This window comes from Mytilus galloprovincialis, chromosome 10, assembly GCF_965363235.1.
Source record: "Mytilus galloprovincialis chromosome 10, xbMytGall1.hap1.1, whole genome shotgun sequence".
Classification (NCBI taxonomy): Eukaryota; Metazoa; Mollusca; class Bivalvia; order Mytilida; family Mytilidae; genus Mytilus; species Mytilus galloprovincialis.
In genome coordinates this window covers 70,685,346-70,710,603 of record NC_134847.1, presented here as the reverse complement: position 1 = coordinate 70,710,603, position 25,258 = coordinate 70,685,346, and the positions used below count along the sequence as shown (strand labels likewise).

Below are 25,258 nucleotides of genomic sequence, written 5' to 3'. Positions count from 1 at the left end.
AATAAATATGTATATTCTTATTCAGCAAAAATAAATGTATGCACTACACATGTATAATATTAATATTAAACTTCGTTGCAATACTCACGGTGGGTATGGTTGTCCTGCGAGAGAACGTACTCTGCTGGTGATTTGGTCCTGACGGGTGCTGGTGGGTCCTGATTCTGTGCTGGTGGGTTTGTTTACATTGTATCAGAACGGCAATAAAACGACTGTTTTGTTGCTTAATTTTTCTCTGATGTGTCATAAGTACCATGCAAAGTATATTACAACAATATTATATTGCAAAAGTCGTGCAAGTTCGTTAAACGGAATTGTCCTGACGCTGTGCTGGTGATAAGAAAAACGGTCCTGGTTCTGTGCTTTTATATTCTAGTTAAAAGTGGCATATATTCAAGATCATTGATGCTGTACTGTTATTGACTTATTAGCTGTTGTCTGCTTTCTTGAAATTGACATTGTTGTGAATGTGTTTACTGTTATTCTGAGAGAAAAAATACCCCTATTTTTTAATTTTTTTTTTAAACTAACTGTAATCTTATTTATTGGCCTGTTAATGGAACCCTTCTTGCCCACTTTTAAGATAAGAAAATATGTTTACGATTTTCGGGATTACGATCATTTTGCAAGATCACCAAAATACGTTGTGATTTATACAATACTTATATAAAGTAGATGATGTGGTATGTTTGTTGTCAATGGACAAATTTCCATAAGAAACCAAAGGAAGTATGTGTTAACAACCATACGTCATCGTACGACCTTCAACAATAACCCATAAAATAAAAATGTAAAAGGTTTTGCATAAAAATGGAGAGCAAAAATATAGAACAAAGGACTTTCTGAGCGTTTGAATCATGTCTTTAGCAGCTTAAAACACATTTGTTTGTGAACAATTGAGTGCTGACTATAAGAATGACAATAGTATTGCGGGTTTGTTTGTTTGGTGTGGTTTGGGGGGGGGAGGGATGGAGATAAGTTAGAGCGAGGTTTCAGTGAAAGCTTGGAATCTTTTCCCGTAAGATTTAAAAGTTGTATTGTAAAAGAAAAATGTATCTTATAGCTATTAAGAATCACTTGCTGTAAGATTTTTCCAACAATTTTTTTTTTGTCTAAACGGTTATCAGGTATTTTTTTTTTTTCGAAAGTTCGATAGAACACTAAAAAAAATCACTATTTATGAAAGGGCAGGCTGAATATGTCAGAGAATTAAGCCGAGATAACCTAGAGAACACTAATAAAATATAGATTTCTTAGCTTTTTTATTTCAAAATAAATATTTTTGATAAAGAATTACGGGGGAGGAAGTGAACAATTTGTCCTTCTTTTCTATATATATTTATAAATATTTTTCATGAATAAAAATAAAATGTGCCTTGATTATAATTGAAAATGAGTAAATGGAAAAAATACCCAACTAAAATACACTTTTATTTTAATATTGGTAATATCACTAAGCTTTTTAAGTTTTGTGTGTCAAACACACCATCTCTGTAGTAATGACTCCTTACTAAGATATTTCACTTCATTCATTTTTTTTTTCTGCATTTTTTTATATTGTGAATTCATAGAATTATTATATTAAAATGTAGCCTTAATTTATATTTAAAAAAAAACTTAATCTAAAGCCAGATATATCAAACATTTTTGTTTCCATCTGTCCGTTTTCAGGACTTTAACAATCAACAATAACACGCCTGGAAAGTAAAATGCGTACTCGGCTGTCTGTAATCGACCATTTTTAGACACACCAGGCTCCTAAAAAAACAAGCCGGGGTGGGGGTTCAAAGATGCAAATTAAGTACTTATATCAATATTTTATCTTTTCGTGTACGGTTTATGACCCCCTCCTGTGGCCTGTCAATTCCGAAATGTGCAAACTGCAATAGTATCAAAACAGCACAGGCAATGAATAATAGAGATATAATTTTGTACATATATCAAGGGGAAACTTCTTGCAAAGCATTATTATTTATAGTTCATTATTGTATTTAGCAGAAAAAGAGAATTTAGTGAAAATAAAATCACTATTTTTGTAGAAAATTCAGACCTTTGTACAGAGATTTTTGTTATGTTTAGCATGGGATCAACACAATGGTTCATTACCGAGTAAAAAAAATCAAAATGTCTATCTACCTTGCACATTTCAGAAAATTCAGATCAGATAACGAAACTGGTTCCAGCAACATTTATAAGCAATTTAAGATTGTGACCCTCACAGTTTCCATTCACCACAAATATTCTCGTTACAACGAATCATTTTAAATACAAAAATACGTGTTGCATGCAGCCTTTTGTTTATCTATTAATATATGTATACGGATAAAGTTATGAAAGGCAGCAGGGTCATCAGGGTTAGGAGTCTATGTCATCTGAAATAAATGCTAAGCATAGATCTAGAAAGCGACATATAATCATGACATTAAAAAAAGTCTCTTTTTTTCGACTTTTTTCGAACAAATTGACACATAAAATGAATTATATAGTATTGTGGAATTTTTAACTTATTTTAGATACTATATATTGTTATCTGATATTGGACGAAAGATGTTGCCTTTTTATGTTATTATGTAATACAAGTTCAGATCATTTGAAAACACATATTAAACAGCCAAATGGATGCACAAGAGCTAAAATAGGAGTCATAGATCCTGTTGGCAACAATTATCTGGCTAATTTTATTGATTTTGTAACATTTGTTTCAAATATGACCAACTTCTTATCCAAAATCACCAGCACCGTATCAGGACCCACCAACACAATGACAGGACCCACCAGCACAGTATCAGGACATGAATAAATTGAAAAAATGCTAAATTTTAATAAATTGCAATGTTTTTTCACAAAATTATTTTGTCGTGTGGATTGCGGTATAGAAAGCGGACTCTATGAGCATTTTTGTTTTATTTTTTCAGTTCGAGATTTTCTGAAAATGAGCATTTTTGTGTTACGCTTACTGAAACAGTTTAGAGGTTCATTTTTTTAATGGTTTATATATGAACCCATAAGAAACGAAATTGAAAAATCTCAACTGTTTTCTTCCATTTTTTATGAGTGAAAACGTCAAAAATCATCATTTTCGTCTTTGTTTACATTTTTTCATTGATCACCAGCACCCGTCAGGACCGAATCACCAGCACAGTACGTTCTCTCGCAGGACAACCATACCCACCGTGAATACTTATATAAGAAATGTTTTCTAATATCACACTTGGCAAAACGATCGTATTCATTTACTTATCTAGCAATTTTAGAAAAAAGTTCTGTCTCAAAATTTTATTACGACAGATCACTTTTTAAGTTATAAAACATCTATTATGACTTTAGTCATTTATAAATTGATGATTATCATCGCTATATGTCTGTTTATCATGCAAACATTATAGTGCTACTTACATAAATCTTTTCCTGGCATATTCCTTCCATTTCCTTCTTATAAGCAACCTGACAATATCATGGTAAACTAACGTCTAAAATAATCAACGTTAAAATAAATAATGAAATGTTTAATATCCCTTTTGATATGCATTGAAAAAACAACAGTGTGTAGTTTTTTTTAAATTTTGGGTGCTGTAGCACAGATTGTCCAAACTTGAGACACGACTTGAAGCCTTCCAAATTTTCACGTAAATTTGATCGTTGTCATTTAATTAGTTTGATAATACATCTTTTTTATCATACTCTCTACCAAAATTTAAAATGTTACATCTATAGACAAGAAACAAGTCATGAATCCTATCTAAATGGGCATGCATATATCTAAATACACATACTCTCGCTGACACATTTCCTTCAATGCGTAGCAAATAAATTCACCTACCTGCAAGTAGTAAATGCATCACAGACCACTTTATATTATCTAATAATAACATCAATATTATAGGGTACATATAGACTCCACCACTACAACAAGTGTGTAACGATATTTTTCTCGAGACAGTTTACTTTAGTATTTAAAGCGATAGGCTTGCCGAGCTTTTTGAATAGTTAAAATTCAACTGTTTCTCTAATGATTTTAATCCTTTCTAGCAAGGAGATATACTTTTCTCACACCGAATAATAAATGTGAAAATAGCGCAAAAACTACAGAAATTAAATTCTAGCATAATGATTTAATAATACATGATACCTTGTTACCACTTTTTGCTATCATCTGTAAAGGCGTTTTTGATTCTTTATTGAAGCCATCTTGTATAGGTGTTCTTCCTTCTTCGTCTGATTCTAAGATATGATAATATACTGTCATGTTACAACTTGGAAGTTGTTCTTCTATCAAACAATCTAATACTGCTAAAATAGTTTTCTGTAAAAGATAGGGAAACGTTACCAAAGGAACATTCAAACTCATTTGTCGAAAATAAAACTCACAATGCAAAGGCAAAAAGCAATTATATTGACCGATAGACAAACAACAGCTATGAAAATCACAATTACTGGTGTCAAAATGATGATCGTAACTGTAATAACGATCATCCCAAATTAAGGTAAACTTCATGAAGCCGATTCCTCCACTTTTACAGCTTATTCATAGATCTATATTATGTCAAGAAACAGCATAACAAGCATTAAAATTGGATTTTTTTTTCTAAAATGATAGAAAAGCAACCAGAAGAACGAAAATCTAGATACAAAACACAATGATGATCGTAATTTTTCTTTGTTTTTATCAAGGTTGATCGTGACTTTTACATTAGATATTCGTAGCTGTCTGTTCCAATGAAAAATTAGCTGATAAATATAGCTAACTGGTATGCAAAAATGGTACGTAAACTTTGAATTTTTCGAAAAACTAAGGATTTTCTTACCCCAGGAGTAGATTACCTTAGCCGTATTTGGCACAACTTTTTGGAATTTTGGGTCCTCAATGCTCTTCAACTTTGTATTTGTTTGGCTTTTTATTTATTTGGATCTGAGCGTCACTGATGAGTCTTATGTAGACGAAACGCGCGTCTGGCGTATAAAATTATAATCCTGGTACTTTTAATAACTATCAGCTAACATTGTGATAATAATCAGGTACGATCACTAGGGTTTCATATATCTAAAAAAAAAAGTTTTTGGGCCGGAAATATGGAGGTTTTTAGTGTAAAAAAAAAGTGAAAAAAATATTATATAAACAAATTGGGTTGACTTTAATCTTCAATTGTCAGAACTGGTCCAATTCAATTAGTTATGATAATGCTATAAAATATAACTTAATTGTGCAGTTGATGAAATTGAATATCTTTTAAGTGTAGTTGATGAAATGGAACATCATCTAATTCATTTTCAAGACTTGATTTTGAAATTCGTGACTATCAAAGTTGCATCAACTGACAAAATATTTGTATTCCCCATCGCAGATATGGACCTAAACGAAGCCTTTCACCTAATATACTCATCAATGAATTTTGTGTCAAGATGACATATTGTTTAGGACCCTCGATTGTGACTATTACAGACGCATCTACTGACAAAATATTATTTCTCCACGAGTTGTATCTCAGATATGGACTATACCGCAAACTCTAATCAGTCACTTATATGTAAAATGTAGGTCAAGATAACCTTATTTTTACCTGGACCCCATGGTTATTCAAGACACATCTATGAACCAAATTTCATGAACTATAACTTATACTTCCATAGATAGATGGAGAGCCGTGGTGTAGATGTTAGCGTATTAGACTACTAACACAAAGGTTCCTGGTTCGATCCCCGTTTCGGAGAGAACATAAAAGGGACTGAATTTTCGGCTCTCGCTTGACACCATTTGCGAGTGTGGTCTTGAGAAACGATGATAGTCCGTCGGAAGGGGAAGATAAATGGCTGACCTGTGTTAAGAGAAAGTAATATCTCTTGGGCGTAAAAGAGTCCCTTGTAGATTTCGAAAGAGAGTAGGCTAATAGCACTCGCACCCGCAAAGTGGAAAGGGATTACTATCAGTTGCAATAATTTGTTTTCCAATCCACTTTAAATAAATATGTTTAAACTAGATATATTGAGTTTAACTTCGTGATGGACAGATGAAACACTATATTCCTTCCCCAACTTTTTTTGACAAAAGATATACAACACATATCAAATTATTCCTCTAAGTAAAGGTTGAAGTAGCTTTGTATGATATTTAACCATGAATTCTGTTCAAACCAATGCGGAGGTTAAATTTAAACTTACTACCAGTTATGAGAAATTTTGATCATTGTTGAATGCCTCGTGGTTACTTGAAGACGAAGAACAACAATAAAAATGTTCCATATTTTAGTTTTACCATGTATTGATATTAATATGGTCTCGGGTACATTTACTCCATATCCTTCATATTTTCATTGAGTAAACGACAGACTAAAAACTGCTTCATACTACAACCACAAATCTGAAAACTTCAGACAGTATAGCAAATTATTCTCTTCGTAACAAATGACAAATCCTTGACAAAATGTTTCAATTATAATCTGTTTGGTTGCAGTAAAATTGCAAAGCATTAGCAAACATCAAGTGGAACTTTGAGAGGTTTGAAACCACTTTTAGTTACTGAATCATGTTACCTATAAAAACTCCCGAGATCGTTTGCGTTGAAAGTAACGATATCATTATTATGATTATTTTTCTAAATGATGAAAACTGTATATATTATAATAAAAAAATAATATAAAATAACTATGCTGAAAATAACGCAAAATAAATCATTATCAATGTTCCGACGACGAGTTGTTGTAAGAACATATGGTACCTTTTAAAATTGTTTACATTTCTAAATTAAAATAACCTGGTTTGGGAAATCCCAAAATGCGGGTCACGCATTCTGTGCATAATTAAACAATGTAATAAATATTTGGCATCTTCTTCTTATATAGAAATTAATAAATAAAAAAATTGTGTTTATTTCAATTACCTAAAATCTTTAATTTTCATATACCGCAGAAAATAATAATGCAGATCCGTAGAAACTCATGGAACAATATCAAACCCATATCCTATAATAGACCGCCTTAGTGCCGGCCCATAATAAGGTATTGGACATTTCATATTAATGGCAAATTTTGTAAAAATTGAGACTTTTTTTTAGTGGAACAAACTGTTAATGTCATATTTTAGTGTGTGGTATAAAATCACAATATTTTATATAAGTAAAGGTCATTCTCTTTATATACATGAATTTATTTAAGTATTAAAACCAAATTTTTATGGCAAAAGTGGTTGATATTTATTTTCATTTCATATACAATTATTCCCTTTTGAATGTTCACTAAATCAGTTATTAGAAAAGTTGGCTTATTTCCCCCTATATCATTTCTATTTGACGAAGTGCGGTGTTCTTTAACGCTCATTTTTCATTAGTTTTAAAATCTTTTTATTTTCAGTAACTTCAATATATCATGTTGTTCATTCAAAGGAGAAACACATCGTAAAATATTTAAAACAAATCTAAGCTACGATCATCCACAGACGGAGTTACGATCATCAACGTGTTTTTTTTTTTGGTATCTCGATTTTCGTTCTTCTGGTTGCTTTTCCTACATTCAATGGCAATGCTGATAAAGATGTCTTATGACATTATTCAAATCTGAAAATAAGCTGTTAAAGTGGATAAATCGGCCTTTAAAAATTACCTGGATTTTTGGAGGGTATCACCAGCCCAGTAGTCAACACTTCGGTGTTGACATGAATATCAATAATGTAGTCATTTTTATAAATTTCCTGTTTATTTTCATTTTTTTTTAGAAAACTAAGGTTTTTCTTATTCCAGGCATAGATTTCCTTAGCCGTATTTGGCACAACTTTTTGGAATTTTGGATCCTCAATGCTCTTCAACTTTGTACTTGTTTGACTTTATAAATATTTTGATATGAGCATCACTGGTGAGTCTTATGTAGACGAAACGCGCGTCTGGCGTACTAAATTATAATCCTGATACCTTTGTTAACTTTTTTGACACCAGTGACAACACAGACATGTAATGGCTTTTTATAAAATTGGTAAAAAATGTAGTCATCTGTAGATTTTACCTTTACAGTAAATCTCCTATGAAGAAAAGCCATTTTTTTCATTATTGTGTATGTACTTCAATTATGCATTATTGCATTTAGATATGATTCCTTAATATTGTAAAATAAAACAACACTTAAAGTTACAATACTTTACAATGAAATCATGAAACACTCTGGCCAAATATTTTAAACTCATAGGGATCTCAAATATAAAGGGGTTATAAAGTTAACCGGCAATTACCCGAAGTATTCGCTCAAAACTCAAATTTACTATCTAAATTGAATTTTTCTCATGTTTGGAAATATGAAAGTCCAATAAAAAAAAAAGAAGCTAACAGAAAATTACAATACATTTTTGAAAATGGTCCCTTTTAATGATGACAATTTTGTTAATGGGAATAAATTATAGGGACATTAGCTATCAAATTTATATTCACCGATTTGCACCAAATTCGCATATTTAAAACATGCTATAATGTATAATCAAATTACAAGAAGTCTAATAAAAAACCAAACAATTAAGGTGGATGAATTAAAATCCAAAGTATGGTAGATTTGTCAAAATGTAGTTTTTATCAGGCTTTTTTTTTAAATAAAATGAAAGGTATGGGTCACTGGACTTTTTTTCAGACTACAGTTTGACAAAATTTGCATATTTCATTAAAGATCTAGACGAATTGTCATCTGCAACTTTAAAAACCAAGATGAAGGAAGACACCCCAGCCACCTTAACAATGCATGAGTTCGATCAAATTTATCAACATAGTGTATGTATTTTTGTCTAGACGTCATCTAGTTAACAATCGATATGACCTCAGAAGAATGTTGACGGTCATATAACCAGATATAAACATAAAAATAAATATAAGCAATAGCGACCACGTGCAATTGTATTTTTCTTGATCTGTTTGCTTTCATATTGTAAATTCAAAAGTATGTTTATCATCGTTTGTACTTGTATTTTTAGCTTATTTTTACAAATTTGATACAAATTTGCTGTTTAAAGCGAATTAGTATTACATTTTTCACTATATCACTTTAATTAATGATTGAACATAAAAAAAAATCATATTTGAATTTTTTAATATGTCGTAGCTAATTCCCCTTTGAGAACTAAAAAAAATAAAGTAATTTAAAATATCAACTTGTAAAATATCTTATATTAAATTTATATAAAAAACTGGTATTAAAGATTTGCCCTATGGTATATAGAAATGGAAGATAAAAAGCATTTCGCAATAATGTGTGCACAACTCAATAACTCTAGAATGAAAAACTTAAAGGAAATTCCTGACATTTTTTCTAATTTTATATAAAAGCATATTAATAATAATTAATGGCATAAAGCAGAGGCATAATTACAGAAACAACATGAACCATTGTGAATGAACTATAGATTCTACATGTTTGTTGTTTTAAAATTAATAAAACAAGCTTGTGAATATAATAATAATAATACTTTATTTCCGTAAGGAACATTCTTTATGAAAAAATAGATAATACAAGAACGCATCATTTCTTTTTTCTTTTATTCCAAATACACGCTAATTGAGGAGAGGAGAGGCCGGTTGCCTAGCATTTAAGATAAGAAAGATAAAGGGAAAAAACAGCATAAAAAAACAAAGATTTTTTTCAAAGGTTACTTATTTATATTATTTATTGTTTATTTGTGTTGATAAGTAGCTATCCAATTGTTTGGATGTTAAACTAAAAATATCTTAAGTCTTGTATATCTAATTGTGATTGCTGTTGTATGGTCTTCAACGACAATATTTAAACTCTTATCGATTGGGAGGAAATTACATATAATTAAAAAAAGTACCTTTGTTCAGGCTTTTAAACAATAAATCTCATATCATTTTGTCTATAAGAACAATGATAATTCAATAACAATGTGACACTCACTGTACAATTTAATTTGAAGAAAAGAAATACAAAAAAGTAATATACGAATGACCTAACAATATATATGGCTATTGAAAATGAGTTGCTTTTTAGTGATATATCTTTATGAAAGACGTTGCATTAAGAAAATTCTTCTATAACACAAAATATATTACCTGCATATTTTTATTCATAAGGTTATGGAAGCTAAATTCTGACGGATAGGAACCATCTGATGAATACAATCGTCGAACCCTAAAATTTACATTTCCAAAACGACGTGTAAAATTCTAATCTTGAAAAACAAAGTGAATGAACTAGAAAAGAGTTTATTAAAAAAAAACGTCGAGTGACGACATTATTACCTACAATAAAGTAACTCATAATTTTTTGGTAACACTCTATCTGATAATGTTAAAGTTTTATTTTTATTTTCTTTTTTAATTTGAGAATAGTTAATGGTGTTGGTTTTTTTCTTTCAAATAGGTGACTAATTATTCTCATTGGCTGATTTGTGGATTAAACATTACCACTTGCGTCGGTCGAAATGGTTCGAAGTTATGTAAGAGAGACAACAGACGTTTCAGATGGGTTTTATTTTACTTTTGCAATGTCCATTAACATTCTGTATTGTTTATATATATGATAATAATATGAAAAGCATACTATTCTTTGTTACCTAACTCATACAAAAGGCATATTCAGTTCAGATTCCGTCCAAAAGAATGGACAGATAGGAAATGTTGAAAGATATTTTGTTTTTCCATCACTTTATGAACGAAAGATGTTTTACCAAAAACACTATCATAAATTATATTCAAGCATTTGTGAGATATCATTTGTTAAAGCCCATCTGCATTTGTCAAATAAGGAGAGGGTTGATCTGAGCGTCACTGATGAGTCTTATGTAGATGAAACGCGCGTCTGGCGTATAAAATTATAATCCTGGTACTTTTGATAACTATTGGAATAAGACCAGCTAAAACTAGAATAGCTCTCCAGAATAATATTTAATCAGAAATACAATCTGTTTGTGTTTGCCACTTTTAATCGGCAAATACGATGATGATTTAAAATTTGTTTAGGTCGCCAAAAATAATTCATACCAAAAGATTACAAATCTACGTTTTTACACTCAATTTGCCACCTAATTCGTACTATCTCATTATTTTAAAAATTGGACATGACACCACTTATTTTGAATTATCTAATCAATGGTACATTTTACATCATAAACAATCACAGGGTCAGTACTTACTCGTTGAGTTTGATCCGTTCATCGTAATGTGATCTTTTTTAAATTAACATCATGTCTTTAAACCTAACGTATATAACCGATTGGTCTCAATTTCTGACTTGTTTTATCGAATCTAGTTCAAACAGGTAGCTAAAGTACGATGGTTGACTGCATGCTCAAGTACGATGGTATATCACGCAAAAGTGCGATGGACCAAAAGGGTAAGATTATAGGGCTAAAAACGTGAAGAACTTGGATGTTAAAAAAAAATCTTTTTGTAAAAACCAGCAAGCCAAAGTATAAATATGTGATAGGCTTTATAATTTTCCGGTAGGCTTTAGTGATTGTTCTTAAATTTAGAAGACCGACCACGTTTTTATTGATTAAAAGGTAATTTAGGTTGTCACCAAAAAAATAAAATTCAGGCGTATCAAATATTTGGATCATTAGTGTAGCTTACCGTTCACACTGCCCAACAATTATGTTAATTAATACATCCCCCAGGCATAGCTTACAGTCGTTGTAACTAATACAAAATTCGTTCACAATAGTTTTCGGAATGTATATCATTTATGGCATAAGCTTTAATTCAAATGCGAGAGAAAGGAGATGTTGTCCAAGTTTTCTACATTTTCGTAGCAAGGACAGTTACATGTTTCATTTTCTTACAATGTACAAACTAGTGATTTAGCGGACAATCTATTATAATTTACGCCTGAGATCATGTACCTTTATTTTACAGACGGGTTTTTTTCCATAAAATCCACAATACTTATTTTAACCGCGGGGACCGCAAAGTAATTAATACTGAACTGCAATTAACGTAAAAATGTATCCGTTCGCTTTCAATAAAAGCAGGTTACAGGATTATTATGCGTATACTGTAATTTGTATCTATAAAGAAAACTTCAGACTCAAGTCCTCCTTCAAGCAACCTAGAAAAAAAAACACACAAATTTGTTTCAACCGACAAAGCACTGTTAGATCTAAATAAATAAAGTCATGAACACTTGATTTCAAATTGCATGGTTTATAAGTTGTTAGTGAAATGTAATACTAGCATGTACATTTAGGGTTTGTATAAAGAACTGTTTACGTCATTATCAAAACAACGTTTCTTACGTTTATACTTTCGCGGACCATCGCACTTTAGCGTGACCATCGTATTTCAACGTCCCCATCGCACTTTAGAGTCCTACATATATATATATATATATTTATTTCAAAGTAACTGTTACATGAAGATAAGAAACGAAATCTGAATATTTTGCATTTCATTTTACAAATGTATATATTTTATTTATAAAAAAAAACCTGTTGCATATTGTATTAACTGAATATATTTAGTTCACATTAAGGTTCAATTCTATAATCGATTAATTAACATTTAATATTCATATACTTACTCTGAATTTGACATATACGATATCAACATTGAAGCAATGGTGTCGTTTTCTTTCTTGTATGCGACAGTGTAAGGCATTTCCTTATTTCTATCTCGGGCGTTGGGATAAGCACCGTGTTCTAATAATTTATTACATACACCCCTGAAATTCTTGCCGACAGCAAAATGGAGTGCTGTTGTCAGATTTGCATTACTTGCAGATGGGTTTGCACCTCTATTTAATAAGGTGTTCACCAAAATTTGTACCTATTGAAAACATTTATAATAAAGTTTTTAAATATCAATATTATGGTTTAAGGTTGTACTTTGTAAGCAAGTTGTTTCACAAAACACGTCTCTTTGGGGGAGATACATTGTATAAAAATTATAATATTCATAGATATTTTGTTTTGGTTTTACTACTCGGTCCTAGATATGATCTCTATGTTTCATTTCGGAGAGATATAACTTTGGAATGTTACCAGTAAATACACAGGAGTAGCGGCCAGATTAAAATCTGTAAAAGACCCATGGTAAAGGGAGGGGGGTTCAGAATTTTGTATTAGTTTAAACTCTAAGAAGTTCGAGGCAAAACATGTGGAAATATGCAGCACAGCCCTAAATGTTATCCTTTGAAAAAATAGTAGTGAATATGAGCTTTCCATTTTAGGATATATATTTTTTTTAAACTTCAATGTAAAAGTGGCACAGTTTAGCCGTAAAAGGATTTCCTTAGGGAAGTTGAATTGTCTATATTTACAGAATTGCAACGAATACACGAACAATACTTTCCTTATTCTATTCCTTGGAAGGTAAAAGAAATGTCTCGCATCTAAAAAGCACGATGAGTTTACAGAAAATTTCATTGGAACACTTACTGCCTTCTTCGTGTTTGCATAGCACAGAGGGACGCACTGTGACTTAATTTTGTATATAAAAAAAATATTACTGATTGGAGATACTTGAAAGATTGCATTTATAGTTCTTTTACAACAAGCCAAACAGTAGCAAATAAACTCATCATAGATACCAGGATTTAATTTCTTATTTACGACAGACATAGTTGTAAACATACATTAAATACAAGAGTAGAAACGAGTACTTTGTTAGGAATTGATATGGAGTTTGAAGGACGATGAATGATTTAAATCAGCTTTTCACAGTACATTCAGAACTAAACTGCGCATCTCATAGAAGACACTGTTTACATAGTATAGTATCACTTAGGTAACGGCATTTGATATTGGATCTATTTAACAAGGTATGGTCTAATTTGTTCATTTATACAACGAATAAATTTGAAAGAAGTGAAATCATTACGGAGTTCGTAAAATGCGTTAAATCGTACGATACTTACGATAATAACATATGTTCTATAAACAATATGAATAAGATGTTTAACAAGGTATATACAAAAAGCTAAAACAAAGCTGTCAAATTAATACATACCTCAAAAAAGTCGAGAACACATTAGATCAGTTGATAATAGTCTCAAATATATACTGCCAAATCGGAAGGTATCATTTTGTTATTGACTATGGCAAATTTATGTAATCTTGTTTTTCATTTTGTACTTCTTTGTTACATGTATGTTTGTTTTTTTAGTGATTGATATTATAACGCAATATTATCTGCTGTATATTTGACATTTTTACCTTTTATCTCTGTTTGTTTTGTTCACGCATCGCTGTCAATATAATGGAATTTGATGCGACTGTCATACAATTGAGAGGATTAGCTAGATATAAAACCAGGTTCAATCCAACATTTTCTACATAAGAAATGGCTGTACCAAGTCAGAAATATGATAGTTATCCAGTCGTGTGATGTGTTTGAGCTTTTGATTTTGCCATTTGATTTGGGACTTTCCGTTTTAATTTTCCTCGGAGTTCAGTTTTTTTGTGATTTTACTTTTAAGAGCACCTTATTTGTTAATCATGAAATTAAGCGTTGTTGCACGTTTGCTTATAACATCATTATCAGAACTGTACGTCAACACTGTGAAGTGCAACGCACAAAGAAAATACAGTGCAAAAATTGATTAATGAATTAATTCTACGAAATTACGAATTGATGAGGTTGTATAAATACGATGTGTGTTACATCAACTCATCAAAGATACTATGAGTATATTGTAATATGCTAGACGCGTTTTGTGATTGAAATAAGGTAAATAAAAAAAATACTGAACTCCGAGGAAAATTCAATCGGAAAGTCTCTAATCACATGGCAAAATCAAATAATAAAACGAATGGACAATAACTGTCATATTCCTGACTTGGTACAGGCATTTTCAAATGTAGAAAATGGTGGATTGAACCTGGTTTGATAGCGCTAAACCTCTCACTTGTACCACAGTCTCATCAAATTCCGTTATATTTACAACGATGCGTGAACAAAACAGACATAATAAATAAAATAGTCAAAATATGAGTACAGCAGTCATCACTGTGTTACAATTTAAAAATTTAAAAACACTAAAATTTACGTTACGTAACATTATGATTACCAATACCTCATTTTCATCGTCGATTTTTGAAACAACATACAACAGGGCTTTGTCTTTGCTTCCAGCTTTTTTAACAATTCTGTCAATCCGAACTTCGATCTCTGCTTCCTTTTTACCTACAAAATACATCTGGGTCTTCTCTGCTACCTATAATGTAATTAGTAAACTATCTTTGAATTAAAGTCTATTTTTTTGTTACTACTAGTACTCTCAGATTGATACTTTGTGTCTTAAGTGTTTGGTAGTTGTTTTTATGCTTTGTATCAATCTAATGAGTCAAGCCCTTTTCAACTGATTTTGATACTGTGTTCTTGTGTTGTACTGTTGCCCCACTGTTCCAGGTTAAGTGAAGGGTTGTACGCCCGAAACATGTTCAACCCTACTAGATCATGTATGTTTCTTTTCCCACCAGGCCTGAAATTGATTCAGTGGTTGAACTTAGTTGCTGAATATCATATTTGATTTTCGTTTGTTGTTTTGCACATAAATCAGGCCCTGATTTACTATGTGGAATTGTTTCATATTTTTTTTATATAAGTGCCTCCTTTAACTTGATATGCAACATGAATTGTTAAATTTTAAATGCCGGACGGTGACCTATATTTGCTAACATCTACGTCATTTGGTCTTTGATGGATAGTTGTCTCATTGGCAACAATATGACATAGTATAGATATAAGAATATGTGGTATGAGTGCCAATAAGACAACTCTCCATTCAAATCAAAATTTATGAAAGTAAACCATTATAGGTCAAAGTACGGTCTTCAACACGGAGTCTTGTCTCATATCGAACAGCAAGCTATAAAGGTCCCCAAAAATTACTGGACAGGTGTTATATTCACAACATTGAAACACGTGGAATTGGATGGTTCTGAAGGTTAAGAAGATTTTTTTTCAACTTCAGTAACTCGTGATTTTATTCAAGAAATTAAAAATTCAATAATAAGACGTTTCCAGTGAAAAGAAGCCTTAGACTTTTCAATTAATCGGTAAAGACCTCTTTTGTAGTCTCAATTATAACTTTGACTATTCAGAGTTAGGTGTATCATATAGAAACGTCACTTATATGGAATAGATAATGCTCACTGGTTGTCGTTTATTGATGTGGTTCATAAATGTTTCTCGTTTCTCGTTTTTATATAGATAAGACCGTTCGTTTTCCAGTTTGAATGGTTTTTCACTGGTTATGTTTGGGGCCCTTATAGGTTGCACTTTGTAAATACAGATGTTTCTTAAAACACGCCTCTTTTGGGGAGTAATTGAATATTCATAGAAAATTAATTTTGTTTACATACTGGTTCCCAGTTATGCTCTCTGTGTTCCATATCGCAGAGACAGAACTTGGGAATGTTACCAGTAAATAAACACGTGCATATTGTTTACATTGAAATCTGTGGTAACCTTTCATTCGAGGTAGGGGTAGTTAAGAAAATTAGTTTAAGTTTAAACTCTGAGAAGTTCAGGGCATATAAACGTTGAAAATATGCCGCACAGCCCTATATTTTGATCTTTGAAAAAAATTGTGGTGCATATGAACTTTCAATTCTAGAATAAGATTTTTTTCAAAACTTCATAGTAAAAGTGGTACAGTTTTAGCCGTAAAAAGAGTTCCTATGGGAAATTGCATTGTCAATATTTACAGAAATGCAACCTTATAGCTTGCTGTTCGGTGTGAGCCAAGGCTCCGTGTTGACGGCCTACATTGACCTATAATGGTTTACTTTTAATTGCGACTTGAAAGGAGTTTTGTCTCATTGGCACTAATGCCACATCTTCTTATACCTATGCTTTATAGATATTTATTAATTTGAACCGTCATGATTTATTTGAATGATAGCATCATACCCAATCCCTGTTCTATCATGGCACATTAAAATCTATCTAGTCAGCTACACATCTGCGACTCATTTCACCAAAAATATAACGAAACATAATACTCGTCATTCATAAACATTCCGTATAAGTTAAGATCATTCTTTTGAAAAGAGCCCCATAGCTGTGCGTAGGCTATTTTACTAAAGGATATTTAGTGTCTCAAATTTCATTATTCATGTTCTATGTTGAAAGCATACATGTGTATATATGTAGGACTCTAAAGTGCGATGGTACTCTAAAGTGCGATGGTCACACTAAAGTGCGATGGTCTACGCTAAAGTACGATGGTGTCTCACGCTAAAGTGCGATGGTTGTTTGTTCGCTAAAGTACGATGGTAAATCACGCTAAAGTGCAATGGACCAAAAGGGTAAGATTCGAGGGATTAAAACATCGAGGTTAAAAAATAGTATTTTTGCAAAAGCTAATATGCTGAGACTACTATAACAGTAGTATAGTAGTCTCAGCTAATATGCTAACGTATAACTAACATATGTGATATATGCCTTATAATTTACCGGCAGGCTTAAATAATTGTTTCTAAATTTAGAAGACCGGCCACGTTATAGTTTCTAAAAGGGTAATTTATTTGTCGCAAAATATTATATTTCATGTAAAATGATTTTTTAACAATTCGGAGCTTATTGCATATTTGGATAATTGGTGTAGATTGTCGTTCACACTCATGTTACAACCTCCCATATGATACAGTCGTCATTGTAAATAACAAATACAAATTCGTTCATTGTCGCTGAGACTACTAGTAGTCTCAGATTGTCGGAATATGCAACATTTATAAGTATAAAATTTAATTTGAATGCGAGAGAAAGGCAATGTTCGCCGAGCTTTCTCCTTTTTCATAGCGAGTGCAAATACATGTTTTATTTTCCTACAAATTACAGAACATACTAATGTTTTAGAGCAGATAATTTATAATTCACGCATGCCAACATGTTTCTATATTTTACCGACGTTACTTTCATTAAAGTCGACAGGATCGCAAAGTAAACTGCCACGTAAACAATGATTCAAATGTTTCCGTTTGCTTCAAATAGAACTTGAGCAGGATAAGTATGCGTATACTATTCTATATTCATATAGTAAAATTTTCGACTGTTAGATACAAGTCCCTCTTCCAGCACGATAAAAATAAACAATGTGCTTCATCCGACAAAGAACGGTTAAGTTTAAATCAATTACTAGTAAATCTTGAACATTTGGTGTAAAAGTTGTTCATCAAATATTCCTAATCTATCTTCTGGCATGTTCATTTTTGGTTTGTTTGTACGACTGTTAACGTCATAATCCAACTACGTTTCGGACGTCTAACCTTTCGCGAACCATCGCACTTTAGCGTATGGAAGCATTGCACTTTAGCGTAGACCATCGCACTTTAGCGTGACCATCGTACTTTAGCGTCCCCATCGCACTTTAGAGTCCTACATATATATGTGAATACGATTTTAAATAAAGACAACTAAATTACTAACTTACTTACAGCCAAATTTTAATTTAACATTTGTATAACAGTAGCTTCAATTATTTAGTTCTATAATGTGAAGACGCTTCTGTATTATTAATAATTAATTTCTTCAAAATGAGGTTACACTTATGTCTAGACCAACTTCTTAATCCCACCTTATTTTACCTCTTTATGGAATGAATCGTCCAGATTCGGCTCTATCATTTCTATGGCTAATGACTGCATTGAGGAGGCACTTTGACGTCTACCAGGATATGGTTCGTTTAAATTTGTGACAGCTAAACAAAATAATAACGATTATATAAGGTATTACATAGACACTCGCATGAAAATATTGATGATAATGAGTTGTTGGCCTTTTTGTCGCCTGAATAATTTCAAAATCCCTTGATTGTAATGACAGAGAGGCAGCAGATACCAAATTCATTTTCACACTCAAAAGATGTAGATGCTTATAACACCATGTAAAAAAAAACAAATATATAGAAAATCAATAAGTAGTCTACAAAACACGATGTAGAAACACAAAGACTGAGTAACACGAACACCAAATCATAAGGATCGACTCAGGTGCCCTGGAAGGGTTCGCAGAACATGCTCCACGTATGGCATTCGTCGTCTTGCTCATGTACTTTGTGGATTTAAATATTAGTTAATTGTATCATGAAACCGGAACATATCAATCTAAAGTTAGATAATTTATTTTAACAGTATCATGTTTGCAATCAAATTTATATTGATTTTTCATCTAAATCCAAACAGTGGTTACACACTTGCACACACAAAATTTCTGCACATAAAATGTCTCTCCGCAAATCGTGTTGCATTCGTCTGCTACATGGAAAGAGCTGCAAAAATGTAATTAAAAATTTAGAACGGAAATAGAGAATGTGACATAGAGACAACAATTCGACAAAAGGAAAGAAAACAACCGAAGACCACAATGGGTCTTCAACACAGCGAGAAAATCCAGCACCGGAGGCCGGCTTCATCTTGCCCCCCCCCCCCCTTTCTCCCCAAATGTGTACTAATTCAGTGAAAATGGGCGTTACACTTAACTCCAAAACAAAACAAATAAATGAACTATCATTAAAAAACATATAACTTGACAAAGGCATAGGCTCCTGTTTTGGGACAGGCCCACACATGCTGCTGAGTTTAAATGCATGTTAAGTGGGATCTCAACCCTCCCTATACCTCTAGCCAATGTAGAATAAACAAACACACAACAATACGCACAGTACACTTATATACTCTGAACGTAGCCATTTTTGTAACTAACAAGCATTTGAACAAAGCTGGTACCTCTGCAACAGTTGTAAACACATTTAGTAATTCTCGATAGGCCTTTTGATATAACCGATGTTTGGTAGCGGAATCTACCAATGTTTGCCGATTGCTGTACATGCTGCAAAAAGAAACAGAAATTGCCTTCAAAAGTTTGCTTTCTTTTCATTCATTATACTCATGAGGATTATCAGTAATTTTATTGCGTCATTTGTATTGATGTCATCTCCAATAATTCTATAATAATACTTACACGAAGATGCGTCTGGCGAATTAAAGACCTTCATCGGAATGTAGGAGAGTGGACGCGAGGGACGACCCTGTCTTGATTTATATTCGTGTTCACTAGCTGCGCGTCTTTGGCGCCTTAGCACACGTGGTTGTACTTCAAATGACATTGCATATAATCAGGAAATGTTCATGTCACTGAATTAAAAAAATGGAATGTTTTAGAGTTATAATAAAACACAATATATACACATCAACTGAACTACTTCTCAAAGAATACATAACATCTGTGTAGAAATTAAACATAAAAGGGAAGATGTGGTATGATTGCCAATAAGACAGCTCTCTTCAAGAGACCAAATGATACAGAAATTAACAAATATATGTCACAGTACGACTTTCAACAATGATCAAAGCTATATATATATAGATATATATATATCTATATATATAAGTACGTCTGAGCCAACTCTACAACAGATTTATCCATCGGATCACCAGCAGTGATGGTGATACATGGCTGTGTACATTATGTATATACAACTCGTCTAAACATCAACCCAACAATGTAAGATTTGTAATTTGCTTTCGCAAATTTTTTGTTCTTCCCTCGCCGGGATTCGAACCCATGCTACTGAGATATCGTGACACCAAATCGCCTGCACTGTAACCGGGGCGCTAGACCACACGACCACCTGGGCTTCTTAAAAATGAAGCTTTCGGTGGCCGGGTGTTACCTTTCCACGTCAGTTTTAATCTAGCGTCGTACTACAGTACATGATATATAAGGCATGAAGATGTTACTTTTACAGATCAGCTAAATTATCTATACATGCTATAGTAAAGGATCCTACAAATTAATGTAAGATACAGTCACAGAAATAATTATATTTATATAAATATTATTTGTTAAAATACAATCTTTAAACTTACATATGGTATAACTAATGACTTATATGAAATGATGCAGTATCGACTAACACAGTAAACTTTTGCAAAGAAAAGTATATAGATCAGATAAAGATGCACACATTGAATCAAAACAATAGGTGACTTTGAATTCATTTCATATCAGACTTAAGTTGCTTTAATTGTTCTTTTCAACATTCTTCTAGGTATATGTCCATGGTTAAGCTGTATAAAGCCACAAAGGAAAACAAGAATGTGATACGTCTATTCCTCAAACAAAAATTTGCATGAACACTTCACAGCCATGTACTATGAAAAGAAGTTGGAAATACTGATTATTCATTGGTCAAGGAGATGGATATGTTCTAAAATTGTTTCCCTGAAGCAACAAACTTAACTAGGGGTAACAAAGTGTCCTCCAATAATCGGTTACCTGATATGACACAATCGCCTTCTTTTCATAAAACGGAAAGGGGGGGTGAACGTTCTATGCAGCATTAAACAGTAAACAGTTTTATTTCAAAATAAAAAAGATCATAAAATAGTTTTTTTAGCCGAAACAGATCTAAATTGTCATTTTAGCATGCATCCTCATCAGGTGCTTTTTAACTGTCATATATAAATGCATACTGTTTTAAATAATTGTCTAACTTGGTTAAACCACAACCATACAAACTTAAACTTGACCTTGTATCACTGATTTAAACTGTCTTGTATTAGTCAAACATTTTCCGGAATACAAAATGTTAAATTCAGGTCAAACATGTTTCACGGCTCGGAAATTCCCAATTATCTTTCATATAAAATCATATTTTTTTTAATTTAGTCAAATCGTATTTTTTGCTGTTAAACCTTTTTTTGTTATACATTATTATTTTTTTTATAGTAATAATGAAAAAAAAAGTTATGACTATATTGAAATACAGTCAATTTTTTTCTATATACCCATATGCAGAACCGTGATGTTCTTACAAGTATAAATCATAAATATTTCTAAATTATAACAAGAAGCTTCAGACAATTATTCATTTTATGGAAACAATTTTGTTCATTTCAGACAAGAAATTGTCCTGAGATTTTAATCTGTGCAAGATCTAAAAGTTATAATGAGAATAACGCTTGCTTTTTGAACGTGCAAAGAGTAAATTATAATAATTTTGCTAGATTGTTCACTGTATAGAAATTGGTATTAAATCCCTAAAGTCTACTGTAAAATGAGAGGAATACTTAAATTACAATGAAATTATTAGGCAATATAGGAATGGTGTACGGACATAAGAGGTCTCTAAACACATTAGCTCTAAATGGATCATTCGTGTGGTAACCATATCTATATAAATAGGGTGCAAACATTAATCCACCAAAATGCCTCTGATGAAGGTCCCTATTGGACCGAAACCGGCCAGGCTATGCAACATAACAAGGCGCTGTTAATTATGTGAATTGTTGGCATATACTTTATTTTTATACAATGAAATTATTAATGTTTAAACAATTTTACTCTCTCTTATATAATATTAAAAATAAAGCACTTACCAGATAAACAAAGAAGCATGATAAGTAATGATTGTAAAATACGTGAATTAATATCACTAACGCAGAAGGGCTTACCAGATGAAAAAGAAGCATGATTAGTAATGATTGTAAAACACGTGAATTGTGTAATTCAGTTAAGTTTCGTTATGAAACGGATATGTAAAGTAAATCTATAAATATATCAGTAAAGAACACTAAAAATAAGTTAATATTTTTAACATAAAAGTCTTTTTATGATTACTTTCTCAATCAATTTATACAATTAGGTAGAGATATAACTTGATGAATCTTTTATATAAAAGTGTTATTATTTATAAAGTAAAATTTTAGAATTAAAACAAGAATGTGTCCATAGTACAAGGATGCCCCACTCGCACTATCATTTTCTGTGTTTAGTGGACCGTGAAATATGGATAAAAACTCTAATTTGGCATTTAAATTAGACAGATCATATCACAGGGAACATGTATACTAAGTTTCAAGTTGATTGGACTTCAACTTCATCAAAAACTACCTTGACCAAAAACTTTAACCTGAAATTTGCACTATCATTTTCTATGTTCATTGAACCGTGAAATTGGGGTCAAAACACTAATTTGGTATTAGCATAGGGCACATGTGTACTGAGTTTCAAGTTGATTGGACTTCAACTTCATCAAAAAACTACCTTGACCAAAAACTTTGACCTGAAGCGGGACGAACGGACGGAAGGACAGACGGACGAACGAACGAACGGACGCACAGACCAGAAAACATAATGCCCCTCTACTATCGTAGGTGGGGAATAAACATACCAGATAGAACAGCGATTCAATTTTATGAAAGAATAAAAACGCAATTCAGTTTTCTTACCAAATCTATAATCAGAAAGCATCTTTTGAAAGTGAAAATTGCTCTTTTAATTTTTTTTTTTTTTTTTTTTTAAATATGAAAAAGCTATATCTGATAATTAAAAATCCGCACAATAAATGCCTTGTCTTTGCACAGAAAAGTATACAAATCCGATTATGATGCACATTTCTCACACCCACTATTAAACTAAACTGGCAGATGATAGCTATAGGTTATGCAAGTGCGTTTATTTTAACTTAGTGATCAGAACTATAAACGTTATGATAAAGGACTGACAAAAAAACCCAACGCCAAGAAAATTAAACAGGAGGGTACCAAGAGCCTGAATTGTTCACATAGCTACACTTCATAAACTAGATTCCTAAAGGAACATTCCCTTAAAAGGTAAGAAGTATTTGGCACAGTAGTTTCAGAGGAGAAAACTTTAAAAATGTAAGCAAACATGAAGAACAAATTGCAATAATTCCTTAAGGGGTCGATTGACAATTTTGTTTTGGTAGATCTTACTTTGCTGAACATTATTGCTCGTTACAGTGGATATCTATCTATTATAATATTCAAGATAATAAGAAAAAACCGCAAAATTTCCATAAACTACCAATTTAGTGGCAGCAAACCAACAATGGGTTGTTCAATTTGTCTGAAAATTTGCAGGCGTATAGTTCAGACCAATAGAACAATTTTACTCCATGTCGAATTTGCTCTACAAGCAAAACCTTGCCAAATTAAACTGGAATATATCAACCAACTGCAGGAATGGAAAACAATTGTTATGAGTTTGCTTTGTACAGACATTCTCCGAAGAAAATGGTGGATTAAATGTGTTTTATAGCTAGCTACATCTCCAAATTATTCCCAATTATGAGACAAGTGTTATATATAGTTCCGTTATGTTACAAAAATAGCTGTGCAATCCAAACATAATCAATAAGGATGTTAAACTTCAATTCCACGAAATAAACATTTAAAGAAAATATGATTAACTCTCTTGATATATTTTGTCATCATGACATTTTATTGGGTATTCGTTTTAATTTAAAGAATACTTCGACTGATGTTTTGATTAGAACTCAATTATGATTATGCTTAGTGTGTAGAGGAAAATTTTTCTTGTTATTGTCTATCGAGGGCTACATATGCCCTCTGTGTGGTTACAGAATAAACCATACAAAAAAGATAGAATAGATTAATGTAAAGTTAATTGACATTTCTTTAAACTACTGTTTAACTTGAGCATCAATGTGTTTTTTTATGTTGCCAAGAATTTATATATTTTGATTTTAGTTTGCCATGTTTACTTTCACTACGAAACTTGTATAATGTCAACAACAATAACAATAGAAAAAATAATCGCAAACAGTTTCCTTTAACCTTACAAAAGATAAGTACAGAAAGTTTTTTTTTAACTATTTTAAATGGGGAAAAAGTATCTGTTTATGATTTAGTCTGTATGTAACAACGTATTAGATTTTAGCGAGAGAAATTTATGTATTACTGAAAAATTATTACACCAGGGTTTTCGATATCACAAACTGGTCAAAACATTTACTAAATTTTATCACCGGTATAAGGAAATAATTCGTAAATATAACTCAACATGCAGACATCTTATACGTTCAGGTATTTCACATCCAATCTTTTATGGTAATATTCTGTACAAAGCACAAAAATGTCAGTATTCACCTCAAAAGCTTACAAAACCTTTAAACAGACTTATTAAGAAGGGATATAGTTACGATACTGTTGTCAGGTCATTAAATATTGCATATTTTGGCTTTAATATTGATTCACTTATAGGGTTTTTGCATCGGAACTAAACACATTTATTTTAAAAAAAACAGTTATTGGCATGACACGGGTTATGTTCTTCTCATATTTTTTATGATAGTATGATACTTAACCCCTAATGGGAGGGATTGTGCCTGATATTCATATGATGAAGACATAATCTTTCAATGAGTTTAATTGCGGTCTGGAGCTGACATGCCAGTTAACTGCTAGTAGTCTGTTGTTATTTATGTATTATTGTCATTTTATTTATTTTCTTTTGTTACATCTTTTGACATCGGACTCGGACTTCTCTTGAACTGAATTTTAATGTGCG

At 31.8% G+C, this 25,258-nt stretch overlaps 1 protein-coding gene across 4 annotated transcripts in view; it reads right to left on the bottom strand.

Annotated features, from left to right (window-relative positions):
* LOC143048275 (uncharacterized) overlaps positions 1 to 22,436 on the bottom strand; it is a 34,701-nt gene extending 12,265 nt beyond the window's left edge. For 2 of the 4 annotated variants that reach the window (XM_076221862.1, XM_076221864.1), the window contains exons 1-8: positions 22,303 to 22,405; positions 19,883 to 20,055; positions 18,508 to 18,620; positions 14,991 to 15,131; positions 12,498 to 12,742; positions 10,031 to 10,109; positions 4,130 to 4,303; positions 3,397 to 3,470 (exon numbers count right to left, since the gene is read on the bottom strand). In XM_076221862.1, coding sequence (XP_076077977.1) covers positions 3,397 to 3,470; positions 4,130 to 4,303; positions 10,031 to 10,109; positions 12,498 to 12,742; positions 14,991 to 15,131; positions 18,508 to 18,620; positions 19,883 to 20,027 — 971 coding nt within the window. In that variant the 5' untranslated portion in view covers positions 20,028 to 20,055; positions 22,303 to 22,405. Of the gene's footprint in view, positions 1 to 3,396; positions 3,471 to 4,129; positions 4,304 to 10,030; positions 10,110 to 12,497; positions 12,743 to 14,990; positions 15,132 to 18,507; positions 18,621 to 19,882; positions 20,056 to 22,302 lie in introns of all 4 variants that reach the window. The other 2 variants (XM_076221863.1, XM_076221865.1) reach the window with 2 other exon arrangements.
* Positions 22,437 to 25,258: the final 2,822 nt, after the last annotated feature.